We start from the raw sequence: 15,805 nt of genomic DNA, 5'->3' as shown, positions 1-15,805 counted from the left end.
TACAAATAAGATTCCAGGAAATCTTGAGTTCTGGGAAATATTTTTAAAAATGAAATAAACGTTTTCATAGGAAACGAATTGCGATTTTAATAAATATCCTCACTTCAGTGAAAACTTTTATTGAATTAATTATTAACTTTTTAAACAAATAATTACATAGAATAAATCTCTATTATAAATATTAATTTTTAAAGAACTTAAAATCAAATTGAATAATTTAAAAATAAAAGTTTTAGTACTTTTATAAAAGCTATTTTTAGATGTTCTAAAATATGACTTTTCATCGAGTTAGAAAAATATTTTGACTTTTTTCTTAACTATAATACAATTATTATTTATACATATAATTATTTTTATATAAATTATTAGTGCAATTTTAAGCAGATACATATTTTTATAAAAATTTAATCTAATATTTCATTTTTTTCGTTGGAAGATATCCATTGAAATCTTTTTTACTTGTCCTATTCATTTTTAATATATTTGTGCTTTAATTTATTTAGCTTACATTATGTTTGTTAGATATATATATATATATATATATATTACTTTCTTGGTTAATTGGTAGAGTCTACATTTATTAGCTCATTGAGTTTATTATGGTGTACTTTTAGTATTTTCATTAAGTTTTCGTACGTATTTTTTATCACAGTTTTTTTATTACACACTTTCTCACTTGCATTCACTGGCAATTTACTCGTTTGGAATATACAAAAAAGTGTTAAATAGTACAAAGAGCACATTGTTTTTGTACTTCCGAATAATATTAATATTTGAACTGGAGGATGTAACTTAGACCTGAACTCACAAGTCCATACAAGTTTTGTATATCAGTATTTTATTTTCTAAAGATAATTTTAATTTTTGGCCTGTTAACCAATACAGCTTATAAAGTTACTTCATTTGCTCCAAATATGAGTTCTCTAAGTCAAACCTCTGTCAACGTGAATCTCTAGATATTTTGTACTGGTTGATTAACGTGAGGGTAACAAGAAGAGATTTGTTTTCGTTGGTTTGCTTTCGGAGGCTCTGTATATACGTATATACTCCTTCATTATTTACTGTCATTTACTTTCATTTTCCTGATCTTATTCGCGTCAGATTATTTCTACGATATCGGTGTGATCGTTATGGCTAAAAATAATTCCATTAAATATTACTTTTTGAGAGCAACTGAGGATTCTCTCTACACGTAAATGACGTCTTATGCTTGGTTTTGATATGAAGAACGAGTTTAATTTTAACCATGTTATTTGAAATCCATGAATAACGAAATTCTTCCTCATAATCGAAAAAGTTCAGAATAGGATCTTGAGATAATCCGTTCTTGTGTCCGCACTATCTGATTCACCTATGTCTGTCGCCATCCAGCTCCTTAATACGCTGACATTGCACATTGATTTATTTATTGGCACCTACGAGGAACTGGTCTGGTTCTTGTCATTAAATTTTAATATTGTATGAGCTATTCCTTTCTCTATTTTTTTATATATTTTTTTTGTGTATTATTAATACTGAATATATTTATTTTATTATTTTGACGCATTGGGTCATTGCTATATTTATTTTAACTCAAATACATAAATAAATAAATTTTCTGTGGACCAGTGAAATTATGAAACAATATGATCTATATTTTATAGCCTAAAATCAAATATTGGATTAAAAATAAACCTTATAGGCAAATTACGCATCAACAGTTTAACCTTCAGACAAATTGAAATTTACATCCCCATTGTTTGACAACCCACCTCCGAAACGTTCGAGCTTCGATGAGACGATTTTGTCGTACTTTTTTTTAGTGAGTGAACGGCAAACAACACGCCACCGACCGCGCAACAAACTTTTATCTAAAGTGCCCAATCGAAGTGTACATAGGTATAAAGCGAGCCAGAAGAACACAACACACAGAATTATATAAGATCAGTGATTTTACAACTGTACCATAAGGCGGCGTCTCGCAGTCGGGGTGGCGCGTTGTTTACATCCGAAGCCACCCTTACACACAAACCACCCTACACGAGTAGAAGAACAGAAACGCTTTCATCGCTTCGCTCGGCCATTGCCACCCTTTTATGTAATCTGTTTGGGAATCGAACTCGTCTGACGATACACGTAGCAAGCCAAATTACCACCCTTTACCTACCCTTGTAAGTTTCACCTTACAAAAGGTCAAGACGACGGTGGATGAAACATTAAGATTATTCACCTTCTTAGCTAATATTTTTTTACATCTACAGGGAGTGCATTAATTCACCAATAAAAGTTGAAAATATATTATATGTATTAATTAATACTACATTTGCTTAGTTTGATCAGGTTGTGTTAAGCTACTTATATCTTATATATTTATAAAATTGAAACACTACGTTATAATTGTTATTATGTAAATTGTATTGATTTGTATAGACGGCGTGTGTTTTAATTAATTAGAATAAAAAAATTGTTTACTCAACTGATTTCCAAACCGAGGTATTGAATTATTTTGTTTAAATTCACTATATGACAACACTGAACAGCAAAGAAAACACGACTAATTATCAGATAAATATAATGAGTAAATATTCTTAATAATTTTTAATGCCTAATTAGAATATTTCGCATAAAATATAATTTCAGAAAATATGTTGCAACGGTGACTCATTTTTATATTTATTTGTAGCATAGAAAGGGTTAACTCGTACCTATTATTATTTATTCAGGATATTATATCTTATGTTAAAAATACATAAAATGCCATTCTTGTCATGAGGCCCGGAATCATTGTTTTCTCAGGGCCCAGGTTTGCTCTCGTCCTGTATATCTTCTATGGATATGGGCTTCCGTCAATCGTATGTCAATTAGTGTAGCAAAAGTCATATTGTGTCAAATTTCTGATCTTATTCGCGTCAGATTATTTCTATGATATCGGTGTGATCGTTATGGCTAAAGAAATTTCCACTAAATATTTTGGAATCATTTTTGAGAGCAAGTGGAGATTCTATCTACACGTAAACGTCTGATGTTCAGCTTTGATATGAAGACTGCGTTAAATTTGAACTATGACACACATAGTTTGCAGCACTCTTAAATTTAAATTACTAATTTGAAATCCCTGAATAAGCAAATTCTTCCTCATAATCAAAAATTCATATTTTTTTAGAACCACATTTGACACTTTCAAAATTTAATGGCATACCTGCTCATTGCATTACATACTATGTTTTTAACTGTTATTATCGCATTATGACTGAGTTGAAATTCATAAAGCATAATATAGCTTAACTGAGATTATTTTATCTCATTTAAGCTATATTATGCTTTATGATTTAGGGTGGAAAATATCGAAAAAATATATCCTGTTACTAAATAGCGTTATTGATACGACTACTGTTAAAAAACACCAAAAGAATAGTGAAACTTTCTTTAATTTATAAATAGCTGTACATTTTTAGACATGTAAGAAAAACACAGACTTATGGGGCAACATAAATGGGTAAAAACTATGCCTTTTTATTAAAAAAGTTAATGGTTTAGAACTTTGCTGCATAATTTTTTAATATAATATATCTACTTAATTATTTTTTTATGTGTATATTATTTATTTATATGAATACATATTTTTAAATTCATATTTAAAATACTTATGGTATTAAAATATTAAATTATACAATAATAATCCATCTGTCTATCGATCGCTTACATGGATCGATTTTAGTTTCGCTACTCGCCACTAGATGTCTGTCCAAATTGATATGTATCGTCGTTTTGTATGTTGGTGTTTACAGGTGATTTATAGCGTTCTCTCCCTTCAAGCTCCCTTATGAATAGGTCCCGACAACATATTTCAATAAAACACCCGTTGTACACCAGTAAAGCATTAGTGCGTGAAAAATTCACAAGGCGCTTTCGCTCAAATTGAATTTACATCTTTGTCTCTTTCTATATTTTCATGTCCGATTTTTTCATGGGCGACAATGCGTGAAACTTTTTCCAGGGAGAATCCCATCAATATTCATATCGACGGACGATGGGGAGATTTTTTAAAATTCAACGTCCGCAATGACTTCGTTTAACATTTTATGAAATACAATTGAGCTATGTTTTTATATGTACATACATATAAAGCTACTACGTGAAATTTGGTATAAAAATCGATGGTTTGATTGTCCTTGTTTCATATGGATTGATTAAATATGTTTTATTTGTAGGACAATATGTTTACTATTTAATAGATTGTTTTAATAAGCTTAAATGTCGTTCCTTAATTAAAAGTCTAGGGTTACTGTCTCAAGTGGTCGGGGTACTACTTGAGTTAAACTCCGAACTGGTCCGTCTCTGGTCGACTGCTTGACTCTGAATATCGAATCCTAAATGGCGATGGAGACTTGATCTAATTAACACATATTCAGAGAGGAGCTCCCGTCGTTAAACACAAATCGAGTAAAAATGACTTTGTTTACTTTTTAATTCAATTTTACCGAGTCCCTTTTGCAAACCGCATCGCTGTTAACGCACGAATGCGAAAAGGTCGCGGATAAATAAAACCCGAGTGGCTTTTGAACCCTTAATCTTTGACTCTTTATTTATACATCAAATTCTCCGTTTCAATTAGGCCACGCGTTCACGTATCCTTTTAGGGTAGTATGATTTCATAATAAGCAATGGAACCTTTTGAGCGTAAGAGCAAAACCTCTGCGCAAATTCAATCATTGGAGTATTGAATTCGCGCAAATAGTTAACTATATTTATCTGGAGTGCGGATACACGTTCAAAAATAATTTGTTCATTAACGAAATGTTTTCAATCGACAAAACCAGTGATTGTTTAACGGTGCGATTTAATAATCAATGAGAATTATATACGTGATGTTAGCTGTAAGTTTTGTTTATATCATTAAATTAAAAAATATATTATTTAAAATTAATCAATCAGTGGTATTAAGTGTTTTGTGAGCATGTATTTAGCAACCTTAGAGGTGTTTATTCAAAAGTCGTTTTTAGGGTATGCCTTACAACATTTTATCATAGTTTACTCTAGTGGGAAACTCTAGAGCTAGAACCTTTTTACGTGCACGTGCCAAAATTTCACAAATATCATATATTGATTGTCTGAGGTGCCGAACAGTTTTTAATGTTAAGAAATATTTTTGTATAAAAGTTAGTAAGTAATATTTGTGTAGCTCAAATGTTACTTACTAATTTATAAATATAAATGAAATAAAATAAAATATTTTATAATAATAAAAATATATGTTACAAATACTAGTATATTTTAAAAGTTTACTTTTACTTTAATTTTTTATTTCATAGACTTCCCAATTAATTTTTAAATATATATCTCAGAATTTTTGGAAAATACAATGGTCCAGTGAAGTTTGACTAATATACATATTTATAAGTTAACATTAAATAATACATACAAAACTAAAATTATTTTAAAATATTTCTGAAATCTATTAAATGAAAAAATAAAATAAAAATAATTATTGAATAATCTACCATGTTCATTGGACTTTAATAAAAAAATATTAAATTTTATTAAATTTGATATGTAGAATCTAAAAGTCATAAGTGTGGTTTTAAACTACAATAACAATTCAATAAATTATTATTTCTGTCGAGAGATGTCTGTAGTAAATTTATCCATTAAATCGATTTTCATATGAAAATTTTCCTGTTTGTTCAACACAAATTCTCTAAAAAAACACATGTATTATGCAAAGAACCCTTTGCTTTGCGAGAGGGAATCTTACAATTTTACTTCTATGTATATAATATAAAGCTCATGTTTGTTATCCTTTCAGGTAAGTACCGGTGCTTAGCTTGGCATCATCCGAACTTATTGGTTCCCGAGAGAGACTAGACAGACTTTCCTAGACAATCCGGGATGTTTGCCCTGAACCGTATGTATAATATATTATCCGCCTCCGTACGCTTTTAAATTGACGATAGACGCGATAAGGTTATATTCCGCTGCTCCAGATTTTCAGTTAATCTTAGAATGAACGATCTACAATGTTTGAACAGCAATCATGACCGTTTTTTATGACGCGCCTATATCGAATAACTGTAACGATCATCATAAAGTGAAAGCAAATATTGTAAGACTTGTCTCTAAAACCGGATCTGGATGATACAATGTCTAGATATAGAGAGGATGTCCATTCATGATGTGGAATCATCTCGCATTACGGAATGGGCGGAGTTTTCACATCTCCTTTATGAGTGTGAATTTTAATGAATGAGGTTATACGATATAGGCTATTGTTGAAAACTTTTTACTGAAAAATCTCACGATAGAGTAGTAATTTTATGTTATCAATTGCGAAGTATTAGGCTAGTTTTAAATGCACAACTAATGTCATTTTATTAGATAGTTTATTTCATGACACTATAATATGTCGCTTGATTGAAATTTATAGACATGATAATATTGAAATCAATTACAAATAAATGTCTTATCTACCATTCAAAGCGATACATCAATGTTTCCCAATCATTGAATATATTTAATATTCGATAGTAAATTGAATAATTAAGTTTGAAGTTTGTGCTTGAAACATTGTATAATGCTGCATCTATGTGGTTTAAGTCGCGAGCTTAAAAAGAGCTTTGGGTTTTGCAATATAGCTTTAAAGCGACTTAGAGATGAACTTGAATATATAAATTATTTAACTTGAGAATTTCATTTGATATTTTATTATATTATATATTATAGTGTATATTTTTTTAATCAAAACATTGGACTATGCATAGTGGTTTCTATTTTTATATTGTATATAAATTATACATTTTTTCAACTACAATAAATTAAATTAAAACACAGTCATAAGTTATAATTATCTATTTAGTTAATTAATTTCAATCCTTGATGATTAAAATATATTAGATTCGATTAATCAGAACTATAATTATTGATTCAGATCAGCTAGCTTTAAAAAATAATATTACTTTTCAATTGAAGTTTTTATTCAAAAAGATATAGTAAAAATCCCAAAAATAATTAGGATTAAATTAAATTAATTATTATATTATATTCAATAAAAAAGATTAAAAATGAATTATTGCTTTTTATCATTTTGTATTTAAATATAAATAAATAAATAATAAAAATATTAAAATATTATATTTTAATTATATATTTATTATATACGTAATAAAGGATTTGCAAGTAAGTTATTTTGACACTCTCACTTTTATAAATATAAATTAATATTAAATATGAATATTTGTTTTTTTCTACGTATGTTAATTTTTGACATCATTAATTAATCATATTTTAAAGCAAAAATCCTAATACATTTTGTGAAATCAGATTTAAATAGTAATATATATATATATATATATAACTATTTTAATAAACGTAGGGAAATATTATAAAACTGTTTTGTTGAAGAGTTCTAAAATTAACCATAAATTGTTCTCAATAATTTAGAACTTTCTAAGTAGAAACGTTAATTGCAATAATTTAATTATAATCAGTATAAGCATGAACAATTTTTAATGATTGATAATTATATCATCTGATTTTCAATCGTATCTCAGAGAATATATACATACATATACGATGATATATTGCAGAATTAAATCAAAATTTGTTTAGTTGTCAAATCTTCCTCGTTTTTAAATGGCAATATTGATTTTATAATAAATACACAACAATAACAAGCTAAAGACTAAAAATAATCCACTAGTTTAAAAATTGAGAGCTTAGTTATGATTTTTTTTAAGAAATACCATCTTTGTATTTATTTTAGGCAATATAAAATATGAAGCAGTATAAAAATAATTAAACAAATATTAATTTAAAAGCAAGGAAACGAGTCTTACTGATTAAAAAAATATCGTGCCTCCCTTTATGTGAGCTCATATTTCACAATTCTAGATTTTCATTTAAAAACAAATTTATAAGCATGTTTGTTTTTTATTTTTTTTATTTATATACTTCAATTCCTTTATTTATATTCTATAAAATTCAATATATGTATGTGTAACATAAAATATTTTAAAATCTTTGTTGTAATTTTTATTAAAATCAATTATTATAATTATATAAGTAATATATAGTCAGTTTATAACCATAAACAGTATAAATATTTTATATATACTAACTATTTATTTGATATTTTTATTAATTTATTTTAATGCAAAACATGCCACTGTTTTATGTTTATATATTATACAATAGGTATATAATTGAGCAATTATTTTAAATACTAATTATTTATATAGATTAGTGATTTAAATAAATAAAACCAATGATTAAATAAATAAAGGGTTTTTATTATCACTTTATGATAAAATTGTTCATATTTCAAAATGAATATATATTAAAATTTACGTAACAATAACAGTATAATATCTTTCATTTAAATTCTCTTTCTGAGGCACATCAGTGACCATAAATATGCAAGAACGGATCTTTCTAGTTAGAAGGGCTTGAGCGGAATATCTTTTAGTAACCACATAAGAAAATAAGACAATACAGTATCGTACAAAAAAATGTTTTACAACTTTTATTTGATTTTTGATATCATCTTTACTGCATCAATAAAATTGATAAAAGAAAAACAATACAAGGTGCATAAACGAAGGGATGAAAAAAATAGAGGACAGTTTCATAAATCCACCGTCATCACTGTTCCGTCGATATGATGGATACCTTCCGTTTCGAAATATATGAAGCACCCCCAGATAATTTGTCTCTTAAGATTTCGTACAGTTGCCTAGATAAATTTGAAACCTTGACGGCAAACGTAGTGCATCCATCTGATACGAATTCATTAATATTACTCTCATCTTCTTCAATCCAAAACAGTCTTATCATTTTTTTGGCAGGTATACGACTGAATACAAATCCTTTCTTAAACCACGTTTATTTTTTATTAAATGTTTTGCAAATATTCACATGTAATTTCAACGCCAATTTTACACTTTTTATTTTTACCCTTAACCCGATTTATTTAAGCAATTTTGAAGTGATGATTTATTGTAACCGATAGACTATAGAATTGGTCCTAATTTATAAATACACAATATTATATATTTTTGGAATAGATTTGGCATGATTTTTAAAAGTTCTTAACGAAAGATTATGGACATATTTTATTTATGATTGTGAAAAGTGTTTTTCACAATCATAAATATTTTTTTATATTATAAAATATGTAGTCATTATTATAGAAAAAAATCCCAAATTTAAAAAATGACACCCTTAACTTTTCAAATAAAATTTTCAAAATTCCGCATATAGAAAAACGCTCATAATCGATTTTTTTAGTCTGAAAAAACTAAAACGTGTTTCAACTCCATTTGTAATTGAATAAGAACGCACAAGTGAACCCGCCGATAATCTTGTTTGTTATTTAACGCTCGCAAAGGAAGCAACCCTCTCGCACAAATACAATATATTCTAATGGGGCGTCGAACACCCCAGCATCCTGTATCTCGTGTGATGACGCCAGTTTCCCTTTCATTGCACACCTCTTTCGTACACCTGAAGAGACTCAACCCCAAATTATAAGACCTGAGCCTTTGTCGCTGAACTGTGTTTCTGCCATCGAACGATCGTTTTAAATTGCGCTCCAACAAAGCGATCTATTCGATATATACACATGAATGAGATTTTGATACACTATACGCCTTTTGTGCCGATAATTAAACGAACGTCAGTGAAGCAGTCTCAAAATTAATTGATACATTATATACATTTACTTCCTGACATATAGTCATCGATCAAACATGCCATGGAAATAATAGTGCCGATTCTGACCGCGTGCTCTTTGGCCTCCAACTTACTTTCTTGGCCTTAACCGTCATGCTTACAACATGGTCTTAACAACTAACTTAGTAGTTATTTTTTTAATACTATATAATACATATATTTGTCTTATTTTTAGTGTCTTTAATAATTATATATGAGCCTAGCAGAAGGTTTTCGCTTTTAATTAATCTTTGTTGGGCTTGTTCGCAAAGTTCTAAACCAAGTTATTGTGTCAGAAGTTTAAGATCAGATATGAAGGTGCAATTTCATATGGTGTATACACTAAATCATCTCAATTATTGTACGCGTTTATTTTGTTATGTTCTTTAATAATTAATTGAAACACTTTTATTTAGTAATTAGACAACATAATTAATGAATTAAATCAGCATTTTTATTTTTTTTCAAAAAACCTTTTAGTCAAATCTACAGAAGAAAAAAAATTGAAATTTATGCTATTAAATCACCGGTGTTAAAATACATTCGGTAAGTGATATACAAATACACATACAAGAGGTTTTTTATTTAAAATTGAGAATTGCAATGAGAAAACATGTTTGTAGATTAAGTTAAAAAATTTGCTATAAATCACAAATACGTTTTGATAAAGATTAACAAAAATCTGTTGCAAAAAAGCTACTTAATTGCTACCCTTTTGTAATTGGCCGTTCCACCGAAAGAGGCGGAAAATCTCATATTGAAGGGCAAGCAACGGCACTTTCTTTGACATTTGTATTCAAACTAAAACATCCATTTTAGAGTGCATCGCATAAGAACTTTCCAACTTGGACTCACTAAGCCTTGTACGCATTTCGATTAAAAGAAAGCCGATCTAGCTCAAAATAAAAATAAACACCCTGACAATATTTATACATCAAAAACTTTATTTATAAAATATTTTTAAAACATGCTTTAAAATTAATTGTAACAATAATTGTTTATATGTATTTACTCACGTAGTTCTCAAGACGTCTCAAAGATTGAATTAAACTTCTGTGATATCTGGCCTGATGGCCATAGTAAAAAGCGTCTGATTCCTTGCTTTTCTTGATCGATGCTCGGCGTAGCTCCGCTTAGTGTGAATTCTGCTGAACTTACTTTTATTTTAAGTCAGAACCGAATTGCCAATTTTAGATAAAGGTGCTAAATAAATTATATTTTTAATGAAAGTAAATTTAATGAATGATTTAGGTTATAAATACACTATTTGCTATTGTTAAGTTACTATAGTTCGAAAATCAGCAAAATTAGCAATTATGTAATTATATGGAATGTGGGTCTGTATAAGCCTTGGTACATATCAGTGCATTCCATCGCATTATTCATAGAAATTATTTATTTATATAATTCTTAAATAAATAAATCTTATTCGGTGTGATTTTATCTAGTATCGGCAGAAAATTAATACTATACTTTTGCTTGATCTACACTTTCACTTATGTTTCAAGCTATTTATTCCACTTTCCTTATAAAACTGATGTAAAAATGAGAATGCTTTATATTCCTAATAAAAATTTAGATTCTTAGCACTTACGACGTTACGCAAAAACTCGATTCTTTATTAGTATTATTATTATTTGTTTATATCTACCATAAAACGGTTATTATGCTTGCATGCACACGCTTATTTAAGCTTTTATGTTTTTTTAAAGTCTATTAAAATTTTATTGACATGCGTAAAAGGAGTCTCATGGCCGATTCGCCATAAGTCAATTCTCTACATAGTAGTAACGTTGTTACAAACGCGCATTTATCGATGTTTTAATAATAAATATTACCTACACACACAATTACGGGCTCTGATTGCCGACAATTTGAATAAATCATTAATCTCGTCAACGACAGTAAAAAATCGATATAATACGCTATCAAAAAAAACAAAACCAAATGGATAATAACTTAATTCCTGTCGTACGGATGTAATACGGAACTAATCCGGCCTAATTCGATCAACCGGATTTGCATAAAAAATACTTTACGCTGTGTAATTCCGAGTCGAGTCGTAAACCTGTCGCTTGAACGACAATTCAATTGGTTATAGTAAATTTTAACTGCGTAAATATTGAATGATAATAATTGAAATATTTCCATACTTTGTTGCGTAAAGATTAGTGCGTAAATAAGAATGATTTATGTTTAAAATTAATTTCAATGTATGTAAACTGGTTGTTCTTAAAGTAAATTATATTTCTTTTTATGTACACTTTACAGAAGCACAACTGTGACGATTAATGTATCTAAACGTGTTAAAATAAATTATATCATAAATAGTCTTTGACACTTGATTATATTTTTTAAATAGTTGTAAAAATATGTTTATTATTACAAATCTTATCATCATGATAGTCACTACGCAGAAAATACAACAATTTGTATCCCAATGTTCTTGTCAAAAAATCACTAGGACAGCGGACAGACAAATCTGTGTCTTTTCTCACCATACACGATCGGATATGTCCGCCAGCATCCGCTACGGACATATCCGCGCGTGTATGGCCAGCTAATGCGACCCAAACTTCTTCTTGTAGAGATATCTCTGATTTTCTCATGTTTTAAAACCTTCCAGATTTTTTTATTGCATCTATGGACATTCAACCATGAGAAGATAGTCTTTTTTACTATTTTTTAAATTGCCATCTCTAGATTGGCCACAATTTAAGCAACTATTCGATATTTTTTGACAACGCTTGGGGTACCGCAAGGACGCCAGACGATATAGTAACTATTGCTGTCTTCGTGCTTATTTTTATTTTTTTGGGAAATATAATAAATATATTAAACAAGCAGGTAAAATTTCGATATGTATGACTAATTATCCGTTTGACTATTATTTTAATATTTCGTATTGAAAACGATACAAATCATCTACTAAAATATTTAATGAAATATATATTGACTAAAAGATAATAAACTCATATAAAGCAATGATATTAACACGTAAGGTAGGTGCGGGCATTAAGGCCTAGCTAAGGGAGATTTGAAATAAAATAAAAACTATATATCGAAATCAACTAATTTTAATGTAAAGTATACCTATAGATACATTACTATAAAATAAAAACAAAAAATGGCAACTTTTTCCGTAAACAAAAACAAAATTAAACATTTTGTAAAACTCTATCTTTAGGCCTTATTATACTATGGTCGGGTAATAAGGCCTAAGGCTTTAACATACTATAATAATCAAAATATGCATCTTATATTTGGTAATTATGATCAATAATCATAGATATGCATTAATCATGCATGAAGTCTTAAAAAAGCAACAAATTCCTTTGATTAACAGCCATCAGGACACTCAAAAGTGTCCGTATCATCTGCTGACAAACCAACGCACTCCTCGTGATACCACTTGCCGCATTTAGCACATTGCCTCATATCTGCCATCTTATCCTCTTCACAACCATGACAATACCAGCTCACTTGTTTCTGCTTAGTACCACTTCTACCTTTGAGATTCGATGTCTTTTTTATTTTCTTTTCTTCTTTGTTTTTGTCAAACATATTTTTAGTGACTGGAGTTCCCCTATAATTTAAGGCTTTTCTCCTAACGATTGGTGTTTTTTCAGTATTTTTGACTGGTGTAGGCATAAGCTGCTTAAATACTGTTCTTTTTATTTCAGCGAGAGGCACATGATCTTCATCATCGTCCGAACTAGAACTACCGTAAACCATAGGGTAAAACCTTCCAGGACGTTTGTTTGGGGTTTGACCAATTAATTCTTCTCCAATTCTTGATGTTGATGGTCCCGATGTTGGTGGCCTAGGGTAGACGAGATATGGCGAATTTTCTTTGTTAACATCGTCAGATACAGGAGGAGCTGGTGCCTCTGTCAGTAAAGATGGTGCAAAAGCTGTTTCTGGAATAGCCTGTGGATTCAATGGATACAAACCAGTTGCCCTGAAGCCGCTTATAATGTTATTATGGGTCATAGATTTCGACCACACATTTGAGAGAATAATATTAAATCTTGCCTTAGTGAGTTTTTTATCTGGGTTTTGTTCCATAAATGTTAAAACTTCAGCATCCCAATGGTGCTCAAATGATCGAAAGACGGCTTTATCAAGCGGTTGGAGTTCATGAGTGGTGTTTGATGGTAAACAGTATAATGATATATCGAGTGAATCGGCAACTTCAACTATGGATAGGTCTAGGTGACAGGCTGCTCCATCAAATATTAAAAGGCACTTTCCTGTACTTTTGTACCGGGCTAAGTGTTTCAAGAAATCCTTGAAAAGTTCATTGGTCATATAACCCTTTGTAGATTTTTGAACTAATGTTCCCGGTGGAATGTTGTCATATAACTCTGGTTTCAGTCGTTTACCTTTGAAAATGATCATTGGTGGTATTGCAATGCCAAGTGCATTTATACATCCGGCGATTGTGACACTTTCAGCGTGTTCTGAAGACTGTAAGTGCACTCTTTTAGCTCCTTTCTTTGCTAAAACAGTTTGCTGATGATGGATCGTTAGACGGCAACCTTTCTCATCCATATTGTAAATTCTTTCAGGATGACTTTTCAAGTCCAAATTATCATAAACTTCACTCAGTCGCTTGAAGTGATCATCAACAATAAATTTATTAAGCTTTTGAGCTCTGGCAGGGTTTATGAATTGAGCTTTTCTTCTAGATATTTCTGGATGTCTTTTCATGAATGCATTAAACCAATCTTTACCAGCAACTTTATGAGATGGGTTGAACTTATGATTGATGTTATTAAGTTCGCAAAATTTAAAGACCAAGCGTCGGAGAATCAGTGGTGTCACAGGCAATCCAATTTCAGCGAACCTTATGATTCTGCTTACAAGTTCAGTTTCCTGGTCGTCACTGAGTATGGATTTTCGACCTAGTTTTTTTTTTAAACTGCCGGTCTGAAGATGATTTCTAATGGTTCTTCTGGGTACTTTATACCTCTCAGCAGCTTTATAGGTGCTCAGTATTCCTCTTTCTACCGCTCGAACAGCCGACACCAAGTAATTTTCAGACCACAATGCTCGTTTGGGAGGCATTGTGATTGCTGTCACTAAAAAAAAACAATAAACAGTTGTCATTACTTTTTATAACACTCCTTGCATTTTAAAAAAGATACTAACTAAAGCTGTGATATTGATACAAAAAGGAGGATAATAAGGCCTACGATCAAATTTTGTAGGCCTTAATAACCACCGACAACATGTGTAAAGAAAAATAAAAATAATATGATTCGGATCATGATATTATAATTTAAACTTCTAAGGTCATAAAAGTATGAAATGATAGAAATCTATAATGTAAAATAACATAATTATGTGAAATATTTCAAAAAATACTTACGTTTGTAACGGACGATTTTTTGTTATTCGTGTTGCGCAACCGCTTCCCACAATGAACGACGACGCACTGGCGAAATCGCGCGAGCTATCCTGTCGTGACACGTTTGAAGGGCCATCTTTGAGTGTTAGCTACTTATGTTTGTAACCTTGAGTGATTTAAACAAGCTTAAATTGGATTTTTATTACTTAGGCCTTATTACCCGACAGGCTTTATTACCCGAACCTACCTTATATAATATACAACCTTTATTATTTTTAAATCCCTAAAATAAGATAAAACGCTGGTATTATATTTTATTACACGGTTTGTAAAGGGTCACGTAATTTGGTTTTCACTGTCACCTAGCTTCACTTTGGAAAGCTTAATTTGCATTATATGCAAGCTTAAGCAATTTAGAGGCTTTTATATCCTGCTCCATGGAGCGTTAGTAAGAAGTATTGCTTTTAATCAATGGTCGTGGGTTTTGGGTCTCATATGAATCAATTTTTTCATAATTTTTTTATTGTGACTAGAATATCAGTAATTAAAAATAAATATAAATACGATTAATTAACACGGATTGTGTTTTAATATATTTTCGTAATCTCATAAATGTATATTATTATATATTAGATAGTAGTAAGTCAAGAAATTGAAATCAAAGTCTTTAATCAATAAAATTGTTTGAGTGAATTCGAACTATACATATATACATCTTTATATATAACTACTAGAACTAAAAAAAATCTGCTTATACTTTTAATGATA

General features: G+C 29.7%; 2 protein-coding genes across 6 annotated transcripts in view; one reads left to right on the top strand and one right to left on the bottom strand.

The window, feature by feature from the left end:
* RapGAP1 (Rap GTPase activating protein 1) overlaps positions 1-15,805 on the top strand; it is a 390,544-nt gene that overhangs the window by 110,557 nt on the left and 264,182 nt on the right. The window lies entirely within an intron of this gene.
* On the bottom strand, positions 12,748-15,191 carry LOC148238617 (uncharacterized). Its single transcript, XM_088205726.1, has 2 exons — positions 15,059-15,191; positions 12,748-14,768 (listed from the first exon to the last, which is right to left on the bottom strand). The coding sequence occupies exon 2, from the start codon at positions 14,752-14,754 to the stop codon at positions 13,024-13,026; it is 1,731 nt and encodes a 576-aa protein (XP_088061852.1). The 5' UTR covers positions 14,755-14,768; positions 15,059-15,191; the 3' UTR covers positions 12,748-13,023.

The sequence above is a fragment of the Plectrocnemia conspersa genome, unplaced genomic scaffold (assembly GCF_051122295.1).
Source record: "Plectrocnemia conspersa isolate PC_06_02 unplaced genomic scaffold, ASM5112229v1 ptg000001l, whole genome shotgun sequence".
Taxonomy (NCBI): Eukaryota; Metazoa; Arthropoda; class Insecta; order Trichoptera; family Polycentropodidae; genus Plectrocnemia; species Plectrocnemia conspersa.
This window is presented reverse-complemented; position numbering and strand designations above follow the sequence as displayed.